The sequence below is a fragment of the Cyprinodon variegatus genome, unplaced genomic scaffold (assembly GCF_000732505.1).
Source record: "Cyprinodon variegatus isolate N-32 unplaced genomic scaffold, C_variegatus-1.0 Scaffold31, whole genome shotgun sequence".
NCBI classification, from domain to species: domain Eukaryota; kingdom Metazoa; phylum Chordata; class Actinopteri; order Cyprinodontiformes; family Cyprinodontidae; genus Cyprinodon; species Cyprinodon variegatus.
The window spans coordinates 1,839,429-1,854,423 of record NW_015150484.1 but is presented as its reverse complement, the minus strand read 5'-3'; the positions used below and the strand labels follow the sequence as shown (position 1 = coordinate 1,854,423).

At 37.9% G+C, this 14,995-nt stretch overlaps 2 protein-coding genes across 2 annotated transcripts; both read left to right on the top strand.

Annotated features, from left to right (window-relative positions):
• The first annotated feature begins 1,541 nt into the window (after positions 1-1,541).
• sowaha (sosondowah ankyrin repeat domain family member A) lies at positions 1,542-3,344 on the top strand. Its single transcript, XM_015400887.1, has one exon. It carries the CDS (start codon positions 1,664-1,666, stop codon positions 2,879-2,881), a length of 1,218 nt encoding a protein of 405 aa, XP_015256373.1. The 5' UTR covers positions 1,542-1,663; the 3' UTR covers positions 2,882-3,344.
• Positions 3,345-10,447: 7,103 nt separating this feature from the next.
• Positions 10,448-14,458, top strand: gdf9 (growth differentiation factor 9). Its single transcript, XM_015400664.1, has 2 exons — positions 10,448-10,814; positions 13,377-14,458. Exons 1-2 carry the CDS (start codon positions 10,448-10,450, stop codon positions 14,300-14,302), a joined length of 1,293 nt encoding a protein of 430 aa, XP_015256150.1. The 3' UTR covers positions 14,303-14,458.
• The last annotated feature ends 537 nt before the right edge of the window (positions 14,459-14,995 follow it).

The following is a 14,995-nucleotide window of genomic DNA, read 5'->3' as shown; positions in this document are numbered from 1 at the left end:
ACAGCTTTTTCGAGAGGTGGTGAAAATACATCCACAATGGTAGGGCAAAAAACAACAACTAGTAGGCGTGGCCACAGTGGGGCCAATTATTGGCTAGGGATGGCATTGGCCCCCCAAGATAGATGTATTATTTGCAAAAAAAATTTGTTTAAATTTTAATATAACAAAAAATACTAGCTTGGGTTTGAATAACTTTTATATTTGTATTTTAACTCTATATAACAACCAGTTAATAATATCAATTTTAACAATTTTTTGCCTAAGTGTGTGAATGGTTGCATGGTTGTCTGCCCTGTTTCTGTTGTCCTGTAATGGAAAAGTAGCCCTGTAATTGAAGCATGTATGGATGCATGCATTTAAAGAAAAAAAGCTTTGTTGTGTTGGTTGCAATATTTAAAAAGGTAATTCTCTTGGTTTTATATCTAGTAGATGCCACTTATTTGTTTTTTAGTTTGTTTTCATTAATATATAATGCAAACAAATTCCGATAAAAAAATTATAATTCAATAACAATGAGAGGGTCTTTTTGCCTGCTGCCATCAACTGCCATCAACACCTTTGTCAACAGATGTTGGAGATTAGCCTGTTTTTCAGTCTAGTCCTTTTTTCTCTGACTGTGACTGACTGGATGTGCTCTCTTCATCCTCTGACATGGGAGCTGGCTCAGAGCTCGTCTGCCTGGATGCGTGTTTCCTTTGACGGGGCCACCTTTTACAGTTACTTTTTGTATCTCTACTTCCGTCTCCTTGAACCCCAGTCGGCCTTAGCAGATTGCCGCTCACACCTAACCTGGTTCTGCTGGAGGTTTCTTCCTGTAAAAAGGGAGTTTTTCCTCTCCACTGTCGCTACAAGCATGCTTAGTGTGAGGGATTGCATTGAAGTCTGAGTCGATGCAATCAACTGGTGTTCCTTAGATAGAAAACTTTGAATCAATTTGACTTTACAGTTCTGGTGAACTGTAAAGTGCCTTGAGATGACGTTTTGTGAATTGGTGCTATAGAAATAAACTGAATTGAATTTAAATTTGAGAGAGGCCTGTTGTGTTGCTTATCCATTTTAAAACGTTTATATATGAGTTAATTGAATAAAAGAGTGTTAATATTAATGATTCAATCAAACTGAATTTAACACACCACTTTTTGTTGTATTTTGTTACTACGCATTTTGTTACACTTCATTCTTTTTCTTTCATACACTGCAAAAATTTCATCTAAATAAGTCATTTTTTTTTTCTTAAAATAAGTGCATTTTTCTTGAATTAAGTATTTAAGCGAGACACTTTGCCAATGGAACAAGACAATTTGCACTTAAAATAAGAAAAAAACAATTGCATTGTCTTATATGAAGCGCATAATATCTGGATACCTTATTTTAAGAGTAAAAATACTCATTCCATTGGCAAATCATCTTATTTACCTGCTCAAATTAAGGGTAAGTACTATTTTTACTCATTTTGAGATATTTTTTGCAGTGTTATTCCCCAGCAGGAGCCCCTGCGCAGCCGTTGGACGGGGGAGTGTCTGCATATTAAATGGCTGGAGGGATTTTGGCGACGCGCCGGAAGCAGCAGGTTGGACAACAGACAGAGGACAGCGCGGACACTTCATCTCTCACCTGCATCTTTTTTTATTATTTGTATTTTTCACCAGGGAATAAAAACAACATGGCTCTGAGCCAGGAATCCGTGTTGAGTTTTCTGCTGGAGCGCGGAGGCAAAGTGAGAAACTCGGAGCTGGTGAACCATTTCAGGAGCCTCATTAACAGGGGCGACCCCGCGGAAAAGCAGCACAACAGAGAGCTGTTCAAGAAGCTGGTGAACAGCGTCGCTGTGGTCAGACAGATCGACGAAGTGAAGTTCGTGGTGGTGAGAAAGAGGTACCAGGACTTTGTGAAGGAGGAGAGCTGCATCCAGCAGAGCTTCTGCGCTCCAAACCCCAGTGATAATAATAGGAACTACAGAGAGGGGGGTTTGCAGGGAAGCAGGCCGTTATCCACCGCGGATTCAACCATGGTTAAAGTCCTGAATATCTCCGGGGATCAGCCGAGCAGAGCGCGTAAATCTGGAGCTGTGTTCGCTGTCATAGCGGTCAGATCCCCGGGGAGAGACTCTGCAGCAGGAGCAGAGGATGGATCACCTTCCCAGGTGGATCAGCATGGAAACCCAAACAAACCAGTCATCAGAGTTTCCTCCCTCCCGCTTCTTTCTTCCTACTCATCTCAGCAGAGGAGTTCAATAAAAGAGCCCCAGTGCTGGAAATCCAGACACACAGAGGCCAATCAGGGCTCTCCCCTAGTGGGGCCCCTAAACAAGAACCCCAATGAGGCCAAGTTCAATGAGTCTGTGCCGTTGGAGCCAATGGTTCATGAATGGATTGTGAAGTGTGCTGCTGGGCTGTGGGGGCAAATATATGGCTTACTTCTGCAGGACACACGCTTAGCACAGAGGAAGGACTTCATGTCAGGTTTCACTGCCCTGCACTGGGCTGCAAAGGACGGCAGCTGTGACATGATTCACAAACTCATGGATGTTTCCAGCAAAAGAGGCACGTATGTGAATGTCAACAGCAAGTCACATGGAGGGTACACACCTTTGCATATTGCAGCCATGCACGGGCACGGCCAGGTCGTGGTTGCTCTTGTGCAGCGTTATGGAGCCAATGTGAATGAAAGAGACAACGACGGCAAGAAGGCGCTTCACTACCTGGGGAAGGGCGCATCAGCTGAGGTCAGGGGCCTGCTGGGTGGAGGGCAGCAGGGCGGAGAGAAGACGGAGGAGGAGGAGTACAAGGAGCACGGAAGAGGCTTCAACACCATCAGCAAACTGTTTCACCCTCACTTAGGAAAGAAACATAAGACATGTAGGTTTGTTAACGAATGCTGAGAGATTATCTGATCTTGAAGATGAACTCACCCTAATTTGTCCAGCAATCTGCTCCTGTAGTCATCCTGCAGTAATGGACGGACATGGCACTGAGCGGCTTCTAAGAGGCAGTTCACAGCAAAAAACTTGTAAAAGAGAAACGCTGCATTGATCTGATATCTGGAGAAAACTGTCTTACTGCAGGCATATCTCTAGTAAATCAAAAAAATAACTCTAAACCTTAAAAATATGTTGAGCAAATGGTAGTTTTGAAACTGTAACCTTTTAAACTCTTGGTGTAACTTTCTACTGAAATCCAGCCTACTGTAGTTTTTATAAAATTGAAACCTGGACTACAAATGTCACAACATATTCTCATTATCAGTTCGTATGAAATCGTACGAAAAGTTATGCACAGTATTTTGTACGTTTTGGATGTTTTTCCTCGAAAAAACAGATCAGTGCGCAGGCAGACAGACGAAAAAAGCAGATCCGCGGACGGACGTAAAACTGGGAAAAACAGTGCAATAATTACTTCTTCATGTCTTTAACTACGTTTCTTGCTGTTTTGTATCTTAGGGTTAGGGTTCGGGTCAGGGTTAGTTGTATGTTAAATTCTATGTTATTGAATGGTGCGTAAGATGCGCATGCGCAAGGATATCTTGTCTCGAGGCAAGACGTACAACTACGACGAAATACGACGAAAAAAACGTCAACAACGTACGAAATCACGGTGCATAACTTTTCGTACGATTTCATACAAACTCATAATGAGAATACACTGAATGTCAGCTGTGTTATACAGCTTTGTACAGTGTATCACTGGTGTAGTAAGTAGTTATGTAATTTAAATGTATTAAGATTAGCAGTTAACCACTGATTCCAACTAAATACTAATTTTATTTAATACTCAGCACCGGTCAGCACTAATCATAGCTTTTTTTTACCTTTATAATAACATTTCATGCCTTTTGGTTTTATAAAATCTTTTGTTAATGTTTTCTGTTTACTGGCCATAAAAAACAGCAGAGTGACGAAGTATGGATTTTCACGTCCGGGTTTTTGAACATATGTTTTCGGGTTAAGAATAAAACTGTTTTTGTGTTAATCACATCACAACAGCGAGACGAATGGAGCTAGTAAGTGGACTTAGTAAGTAAAGGTTATGGCAGGCAACTTTTACCCTGTTTCTATTTAGAGGTATGGGGGCACACATTTACAAATAATATTGCAACAATAATGCCCCCATATAGAGGGAAGGTTTTCTTGTGTGTTGGAGCCAAAGTTTGACTCAGAGGATCAATTCCTGATGGTTGGTTCTGAGGAAATGTTTGTTCTGTAGATTGAACCAATATGACTTTATTTCTCAATAGAAATTAGTTTTTTGTCTTTCAATAAACACATAGGATTTTCTGTTTCTTTATACATTTGAACATTGATAAATGTGCATTTTATCATTTTGTTATTTTTTATCATAAACTGTTGTGTAAATGCAAATTTGTGTAGGGTTTCTTGACATTTCCTAGTTAAAAGTGTTTGATAATTGAATAAACGTGACTGGTTCTGTTCTCCTTACTCCTTACTACCAGACCAGATATGTGTAATGCAGTGATTTTCCCCTTCTCTTAACAGTGTGGTTACGTGTGTTGTTTTGTCCACAGGAAAAAGAAAATAAATTTTTATCTTTTGCTTACCCGGAAAATCATTCCCTGATGACTTGAAAAGAGACATGGATAATGTCGTCACAATCAAAGCAGAAGCAGAACAATGCCTTCTTTGTAGTTTGCAGGAAACAAAGCAGTTTTTTTCTGGAATGACAAACAATGTCCGCTCTCAAAAAATGTTCACTATATTAGACTGAATTAAGTAATAACTAAGTAAAAAATCTTTTGTGGAGACTGTTACACAACGGTACCATTAGAAAAGACAATCATTAAATTAGTTATTAAAGAGAAACCATCTTTAAGCCAAGATTAAAACCCCAAATACTTTGACATGTTTGTAAAACAGGGGATTTTGTCTGTGGAGGTAGTTATAACAATAATGAGGGTGTAAGGCACTAAAACAAACGTGTACCGACTATCGACCACTTTTTAATCATTTCTGGGTGCGGGGAATCATACTTACAAGATGATCTCCAGACTGGGAGATAAGTTATGGGCGTTCCCATTTATTGAAGTCAGTTTGTAAATGAACAAACAATACATATTTACAGCAAGTAAGATGGACAGGTAATTATGGAGAGTGTGGAATGGATATGACAGAACTTAACCATGGGACCCAGACTATTGTGTGCCAAAGAAAAAGGTAAAAACCGTATGACCTCCCATCACCCAAACCCTTTCTGCCCTCTCACCTTTATAGCTTTCCCCTCAACACCGCCACCAGTGCTAGAGCAGAATAGGGTAGTGTCTCAATCTGAACAAAACACCACCCCCCAAAATCAAATTAACCCGAAACAACCCATACCTAAACACAGACTAAATGGCTCCTTCAATATGATTTAAAATGTTATGAAAGTCATATATATATATATATATATATATATATATATATATATATATATATATATATATATATATATATATATATATATAGTGATGTCAAAAATACACATTTGTTACTTAAGTAGAAGAATAGATACTGCAGTTTAAAAACACTCTGTTGAAAGTTGAAGGATCAACTTAACCTCTTTACTTATGTAAAATTGAAAAAGTATGTGCTCCAAAATCTACTCAAAGTATAGCATGGCATAGATAATTCACGTTTGCAGTTTGAAGAATACCTGCTTGCTTTTGATGATTTCCTTTAGCTAACCAATGAGTGTTTGCGTTATATGACTCATCCAATCACACTAGTTTTCACTTGATGTGGATGGAGCCAATGATCTGCATTGGATGGAGCACATGACGTGAAATAAATATTTATAAATATTAAACCGAAGCCAAGAGTAATGAGTAACGTTTGTTTTAAAAATCAAAAGAATAGAAAGTACAGATACTTGTGTGAAAATGTTATGAGTAGAAGTAAGAAGTAGGAAGAAAAATAAGTAAAGGAGTAAAGTATAGATACCTAAAAAGTGTACTTAAGTACAGTAATGAAGTATTTTTACTTTGTTACTTGTCACCTCTGCAGAAGACCCAACTGTTTACTGTGCACCAATATATCAGCCTTAAACTGTTTTTTTGTTTAGGCTGTTAAAAAGACGAAGCAAGTGTGTATATCACTATCAGTAATGAAGTATTTGTACTTCGTTACTTGACACCTCTGCATATATATATATATATATATATATGTGTGTGATATTTAGCATTAATAAATAACAACCTAAACAAAAAGCAGTGTTTAATGTTGTTTTATTTTGAGATCCACTGCACACAAATCTAGGTTCCCAGATACCTTGACAAAAGGTGAAACTTTACTGTTTTTCTCCTGTATCAAATAAGACTCCGTCTTGATGAGATCCCAAAATGATCATATATGTTGTAGTGGCGTCACTGGAGACAACAAAGCTGCAGATTCCCCACTTTCTTCAACATAAGGAACGCTTCAGCATTAAAAAAGCTCCAGCTGACAAAACTTAAACGCTGAACAGACACATTCTGCTGTTAGGTGACCTCAGTTCAGAGCAACACCTCATATGTCACAGTTTATCTTAAATGAAGATGTGATGAAGGACAATGTATGGATTACCAGGCCACCAAAGGTTAGAAATTGATAAGATTTTGTTTGTTATTTAAACAGTGACGAACCCTTAAATCAACTCAGGTAATAAAATTACCCACTCTTGTTTTATCTACACTGAAAGGCTTGGAAATCCAAAACCAAAGTTTAAGAGGAGGTAGTTCACAATAGGTTGAAGTAATTTAGAGTTTGTAAAATACTCCTGGTATGCACAGACATTTGAAGGGCAAGGGCAGAACGAACAAAAAGGGCGCATATAGTGAGTCCTAGGACACTTTGACATGCATTTTGGCCCCTGAGAGGACCCTTTAGCACAGCTTCGGCTCCCGAAAGGGCACTTTAGCATGCGTTTTGGCTCCCCCCCCTGCATGTCACTGCTCTTACATCAAGCATAACAAAGTCAGAAAAGAAATACCATACCTGGAGATTTTTATTTATTTGTTTTGTGAGAAAACTGTTTAAATATTGACTTCTTTTTTTTTTCTGTAAATGATAAACCAAAACAATTCAGTGTCTTGCATGGAATTCAAACCCTTTAAACTTCTCCACTGAGATTGTCTTTATATGTGATCAACACAAGCAGTGTAAAGCAAGAGGAAAATTAAGTGTGTTTTTTAAATCTAACTTAAGATAAAAATGTGGATCTCTGCCACATTTAAAAAACAGCCCTGCCTGCCATCTTGAATGTAGCTTTCCCCCATATTTTGCAAGTTATTGGTAGCATCCTGCATCATTTATGTTAGTTTAGATGAAGTGCCGATTGTTTGTCAAGCCAAACATCCAAAAAAGGTTCCAGCACTGGGGTCAAGTATCTGTACGCAGCCAAAAGAAGGTTCAATGTCCAAACTTGATGATCTAGATTTTCTGGATGGTTTTATTTTCCTACTTCAGCCACAGTTACAGAGTTCAAGCTTTTCTTTGTTCCTTCTGCTACTTCTCTTGCTCTGGTAAAAACCATAGGCCTCAAACCCAAAATGCCTGCTGGTCCTTTCCCAGGCCCCTACACTTATAGAAAGTGCACTGATCCACATTACTTCCTGTCTTAAATTAGAACAAAATAAATGAATAAATAAAAATCAGAATCAACAAATATTAATCTGCAAATAAGATCTGTAAATAATACTAAAAATATAAATTTAAGAATATATTAACACAATTCAAATGTATAAAGAAATAAAGAATAAATAGCTCCAACATTAGACTTAGGCAACTTTTATTGTCATTTTGTATACAGGGTGCATACAAAACAAAGTTTCGTATTGTGCAGCTCTCATAACATTTCCATTTCCTAAAGTGCAGCTGTGATCAAATGCAAACAGTGTGGGAGAAGAAAAAACATGGTGCAAAAAATGCATTGAATAAATCTGATGCATTTATGCAGTGTTTTGGGCTGGATGTTTTCAGTTTGATGCAGAGTCTTTGACATGATTTAGAGTTCTTTCAACATTCAGCTGTCTGATGAGGTGGGGAAGAAGCTGTGTTGGAATCTGCTGGACCTGCATTGAATGCTGGGAAGCCTCTTCCCAGAGGGCAGCAGGGAGAACAGTCCATGGTGGGGGTGTGAGGGGTCATTGATGATGTTACGTGCTCGGGACACGCAGCGCTGGGATGAAATGTCTTTAATGGAGGGCAGAGGAGCCCCGATGATCCTCTCTGCTGTTCTCACTACTTATTCCACCTTCTTCCAGTCTGTGGAGCTACAGCCTCCACACCACACAGTTAGACAGCTGGTCAAAATGATCTGAGGTTGTCTGTGATGTGCACGCCCCAGGAATTTGGTGCTGCTGACCACCTCTATTTTTACTACATACCAGATGTGATTCCAAATATAATCAACTAAAACACAAAGAAACCATCTTTGATAGAAGTTCAGATTATTAAGATACTTAAATTGTACTTTAATATAGTAACATAAATAAACTAAACTGCGTATGTCTGGTTATTTACTGATTGAAATATGGTATCAAATTATTATTTATCTGTCCATTCAAGTGGATGTCAAGAATAAAAGCCTGTATTATTCTTTATATTCAATAACCATAATTTTTCATTGTTTTGTGCAATAGTGGCATATTTTTCTAATAGTTCTGGTTATAATACTTGGATTAACAGGGAATACTGCGAGGAGGTTTCTGAAGGATCCATTTAAAGAGCAGATAAGATCATGGACAAGACAGTGTTTACGTTTTTTACAAATTAAAATAAATGAGATAAGGGAATGGTAAAGTATGCCCCGACTTAACTGTTGTCAATATATATACCATCTGTATTAATGTTTTATTTTTTCTGTCATTACCTATTTTTAAAGTTTAAATAATGGGTATAAAAAAGGAGCATTATGGGCACCAGTGGGTACTCTACAATTGTATATAATTTCTAAATCAACATGGCACTAAAGTTAAAGTAAACTATATCATGATTCATCAATTTACATAATTTTTCTGCAAATATTTTTTTTTTCTTTAACCTATATTTTATTGAAGTAAAAATGGGGAAGTTGTTTGTTTAAAAAAGAAAATAAAGGTGTTTCTTTAATTTTGACCAAAATACATTCATTATTAAAATGTAAAAGTTATATTCATTGAACAAGTAAAGGTTTTAACGCTCTGGGTGGATTTTATTTTGCAGGAGTTGTTGGCGCTCAAGTTCAAAATAGATTCTCTGTATCAGTGGTGTTTCTAACCTCTGTTTAAAAACAGAAGTAATAAACAGTTTTTTGTAAAAACCAAAGATGGTTAGAGGACACCAAGGGGATGGGTTAAATGCAGAGAACGAATTTCCCCATTGTTGGACAATAAAGGGATTAATATATTACATAATTAGTTGGTTTTTTTTTTTCATTTTCTTTTCAAGTATCTCTGTAACTATAATCAGAAAGTAAATCGTTGGTGGCAGCTAAAGATTAGGGTGATGGTAAGGGATGGTAAGGTTTGATGACAGATTCTCTCTTTTAGTGTTTAAAAAAACTGTAGACTGGTGAGTTCTAAATATTGAAAAAAAAGAGGATGTGCTCATTGTCTGAGCAATGGACTTAGAGACGATGATGTTTTATTTGTGTGATCTATAACTCTATAAAACATGTTGTGTCCAGATTGAATCTGCGTTTTCTCTCTGGTCAGTTCTTGTGCATGGATCTTTTGGCATGAGAATGTTTAAATAAAATCTTCCTCGGTCAAGAAGATGTCATGCAAGGCTGTGGGAATTCAGTACATTTTATGCACAAAATATTCTCCTCTCATCATTATATATATCAACATAAAAAAAATGTTGAGATGAAGATCCTAGATGTGTTTTTCATTTGTCTGAAGGCAGATATTTACGGAAGAGGATTAGGGCCACTGGGAAAAAAAAAAGTTAACATATTTTTACATTTTATTTCAGTTTTAATATGGGGGAAAAAGTCAGAATTCTGACTTTTTTTTTTTTTTCAGAATTCTGACTTTAATCTCATAATTCTGAATTTTCCCATATTAAACTGAAATAAAATTTAAAAATCAATTCACTTTTTTATTATTTTTTTCAGTGGCCCTAATCCTCTTCCGTAGATATGGGAAAGAAAGAATATTTTTTAAATCTGTGTCTTTCAAAATAAAAGACAAAACGCACTTGACTTCTGAGTTGTTTTCTGAGGCAATTTAAAATATAAATTTTCTCAAACTTATCTTTCTGAAAGTTCCTTTTAACGCCAATTCAAGTGCAGATAAAACATATGTATCTGTATTTTTCATATTAATGTCGGCGCGCTTCTTCAAAAAGGGAAAAGCTTGTGGCTGATTGAGCCAGGTGATGATTGGGAACACCTGCGCGCGCTGATCTGCGGCGACACTTGCGTGTTTCCGTTTTCCACGAGCTCTCTCCCCGCAGAGAGTCTCTCTTGCTTTTCTCTGACCGTCTTTCTTGTTTATGATGGGAAAACAAACGCTGATGCCAGCTGCTGTTGGTTGTTTCAGTACCGTTTTGCTCCTGCAGCTGGTTTCCTGCAGCCTCCCACTGCTCGGACCCTCCGATGCGCTCTACGACCTGAGCGCTTTGACCTACCCTTACAGCAGCATCCTTTCCCCGCTGCTCAAAGCTCTGTCTGAGCACGGAGGGTCCAGGTTGAGCTCAGGCCAGAGGAAAAAGGCCAAACCCGAGCAGAGGTACGTGAAATATCTGACGGAAGTTTACAAGAAGTCCTCAAGGATGCAGAGGAGCGTCGATGGAGGAAATGTCTACAACACCATCAGGCTGATCAAACCCCAAGATGAATGTCATGCAAAAAGCAACAAAGGTGAGCAGCTTATGTAATGTGATTGGACCTTATATTTGTATTATTATAGCAATGTTTTAGGACTATAAAACTCACAGATAATGGCTCAATTTCCTTACAGTAGATCTGGGGTTCTTAAACTTTTTATAACTCATAGAATCCGACTAGATGGCAAGTTTTCCAATTTTCATTATACTGAAATGCATTTTAAAACGTTATTGCAACTAAACTTTGACATCTCCTGCAGGGGCGTAGCCAGAAATTTTTATAAGGGTGGCCAGGCACAGAACTGTTTGCATGCAATCACAAAAGAAAATCATTTTTATTTTTACTTAAATTAAATTGGTAAATTTAAAATAAAGGATTTTAAATCAAGCTAAAAAAAAAGGCTTTTAAATCAACAACAAGCACAACAAAAACCGGTTTTATATTTTACTGAGTTATTTTTAAATACCAAATTAAAGTTTTATGTAGTAAATATTATTAATATCCTGTTCAAACTAGCACATACATTGTAAATAAAGGTTTTTAAAAAAAATAGATACGTCATCTTATTCGTTCCTAAGTCGTAAATATCGGACGCTTAGGGAACGGTAAAACATTCAATGAGAGAACCCTTCAAGTCACATATTGACGCCAAGGGGGCTGAGGGTACCTGGAAAAACGTCAATATGTGACGAGTTGGGAGTGAGACTGTGTTGCGAAAGCAGATAGGCACCAAAGCCTCAGGGTAAATCTACACTGTTAAAACAGGAAAATTAATGAGCAAAACATCAATATTTTCTAAATAAAGACAAACTATATTTTCCCACAGCCTTTGCTAGCAAATAGATGAATATATTCAAACATTTGTGCTTTCTAGATAAAAGGTTTAGTGGATAAAATACTTTCAGGTTTGAGTTCTGGGCGAACATCTTTTCCATTGTCATTACTTACCTACTTTTCTCAGTAATCATTATGCATAAAATTGATTTTTACAAGTACTAATATCTACATAAATTGATTATTTAATAAGTTTTTATAAAAATAGTTATTTATCTATGATTTCACTGAAGACCCCTAGATTACTTTTCTCTTTACCCCATTAAACACAAAATCTATTTCTGCTTGAATTCTGTATTTATTATCTCTAATGTTAGTATAATAATGAGCATAATTAACCACAGTGTTTTTGTTGAGTAATTGTTAATATATGGAAAATTAAAATGCCACTGGTTAAGTTGTCACCATCTGTATTGGAGGGAAATAAATGGTAGTTGTGGCCACAGGGGTGGCCAATGATTGGGAAAGGGTGGCCATGACCACCCCTGGCCCCCCATCTAGCTCTGCCCCTGATCTTCTGTTTGTTATATGCTATGAACACTACAGAAACAAACATTTGCTCTGTGATTGGTTAAAGGATGCCCTTTTTTTTTCTTTCTTTTACATCAAAGTAGAGTTGAAGGGTTTTGCCAAAAACCTAAATTGCTTTTTTTTTTTTTAAACCAATATGTGACTGCGATTTTCATTTACACTAAGCTTGAAAGCTTACTTGAAATTGAGTCAATTGTACAGAAATTAAATGTAACTTTGGCAAGAGAAGGCTACCTTCCGTGTGACACATTAAGTACATTACAACCACCTAAAGAGCTGGAGAGAGAAATAGTTTTTGTTTTCTTAATGAGAGAGTGTGTAACAATTACTTCTCCTTTAAAGAAAAACATCAAGTGTTTCTATGACAAATGCATATTCTACCAACGTCTCTAAACATCCCATCAAAATTAAAAGCATTATCATAGACTTAGTAGTTTATAAATGCATGGGGGGGTGCACCCAATGGTAGACGCCATGTTGAGTCGCCATTTTTTAATCACAGTAGCTGAAAGACAACAAACCTATCAGCCTTGCAGGTTTTGCCCGATCCAGAAACGCTTAGTCAGTGGTGGAATTTGAAACAATGGAAAAACTGTAGATCGTTGTACTTCCACCTTCTGTTGCAGTGAAAACCACTGAGAAGCAAGAACAACAAACTAATACAAAGAAGTAATACCTGGGAGAAAACATCTGCACAGCTAGCTGGTTTATCTTCCCTGGATGAGCTCAGTTGCAGTATCAGCTGCTGGAGTTTTTTACTGTTTTCAGAGAAATTTTCAATGCATTTCATAATTTATTTTAGCTGATATGACAAGGGGTAATTAAACCGGCTCTGTCATCCTGGTGGAGGTGGCAAGGTTGTTTGTGATCCTACTCTGCATGAACTCCAAAGCAGCTGTTATTAGCTGCTGTTTTTATTTATAGAAGTCATACCAGCTAGTGAGTAGGCTTCTTTCAGCTTTGTTTTCAGATAAATATTTCCATAAATAGGGGGTTACTCCAGTAGCTGGAAGTTGGCTGCCATTCGGCGTTTGACTGGGAAGGGCCTGTTTGAATGGCTGCTACTGTATAGACGCATTTGTTTGTCAATTTAGAATCCCTATCAGAAACCTGGTAGTTTGTGGTTTTTGATATCGAGTGTTAATCGAGTACTGATTAACACTTTACCATGAATAAAAAAATTGATGAAACTAGCTTAGTTCAGTACCTGGATCTTATCTTCTTTTTCAGAAAGTTTTACGCAGGATTTGTTCTACAGCCTTGATCAAGTAAGAAGAAATGAGCAGCTCCTGAAGTCATCCCTGCTGTACAGTTTCAACCTCAACGGCCCGTCAGCCGTCAGCCCGGAGTGTCACCTGAGCATAAAGGAGCATGAGCGGTCCAATGAGTGCCAGCTGTGTGCCGGGGTCTGTCGCACGTTGAACTTCACAGCCAGCACAAGCAGCAGGCGGCGCAGAAACTGGGTGGAAGTGGACATTACCCAGTTTCTCCAACCAATGCAGAAGAGAAATGTCCACCTTCTTGTTAACATCTCGTGCCCTGAGAAGCAAAAGACTGAGAGCGATGGTTCCAAAGGTCCTTTCGGGTTCATCATGAGGTCTCCACCTCTTATTCTGTATCTCAACGACACAAGCAAAGTGGCAAACCAGAGGTCGGCGACGAGTTCCAGTGAAGATCTATGGCCGCACTCTGCAACAAACACGTTTCAGAAGCACGTTCTGAAATCTGCACAAAGGAACGGACACAAGAGATGGAGGAGGGAATCTTCAATTAGCAAGCGTGGAGACAAAAGTGTGGATATACAGCTGCCAGAGCTGAAATCCAGCTCTGAATTCCCCACCACGGACTGTGCCTTGTACGACTTCAGGGTGCGGTTCAGCCAGCTCAAGCTGGATCACTGGATTGTTTTTCCACCGAAGTACAACCCCAGGTACTGCAGGGGGATCTGCCCAAGAACGATGGGCTTCATCTACGGGTCCCCCGTCCACACCATGGTGCAAAACATCATCTATGAGAAGCTGGACTCATCTGTGCCCAGACCGTCCTGTGTTCCCTCCCACTACAGCCCCCTCAGCGTCATGATCTTTGAGGAGGACGGCTCCTACGCCTACAAGGAGTTTAAGGACATGGTTGCTACCAGGTGTACATGTCGCTGATCAGTTATGGCAAAGGCTAGTTCTTCTGGACCATCTCCATTTATTAGCAACTCTGACCACACTAAATTCATAGACCTGTTAAAAAAATGTAGCAATAAAAAAAAAAAAGTTCACGAGCAACTGTGTTTACTTAACCGAGAAGTATTTTATCATGTGAAAGGGGATTGTGGCTTTTTTTTCTTTTTGTTTAGAAAGAGGGTAAAAATGTTTCCTATTCAGCTTACTGTTAATATAGTTGACTTGATGCACTACAAAAAGTATGATTGCTTTTTAGTTTGACTTTTGCTCATTTGTGTGTGTTGTCTGTCTTTATTTAATTTAACACAAATTTCTTTTTTTTTCTTTTTTTTATATAGCCCTCATCTCCAAAAGAAAATGGAAAACGCACTTATAAACTCTTATCAAACCTTTTACATAAACTTTTATTCCCGGGGATTAATGCAAGTCTTTACCTTTATAACCTACAGAATGAACGTTGTCAGTGTTTCGGTGTATATTTATCGTCAAAGTGCCTGTTTAATCTGACTATATGCTTGTATTTATACCGGTTGAATGTGACTAAATGCATATCATAGCTATTTATGCAAACTGGATGAATTGATTGCTCTGTTTACGAACCTACAAAATGAAATAAATGTGTGGCCGACTCTGAAAAGTGGGGAAAAAATTAAATGGAAAATATGCAAAAATATG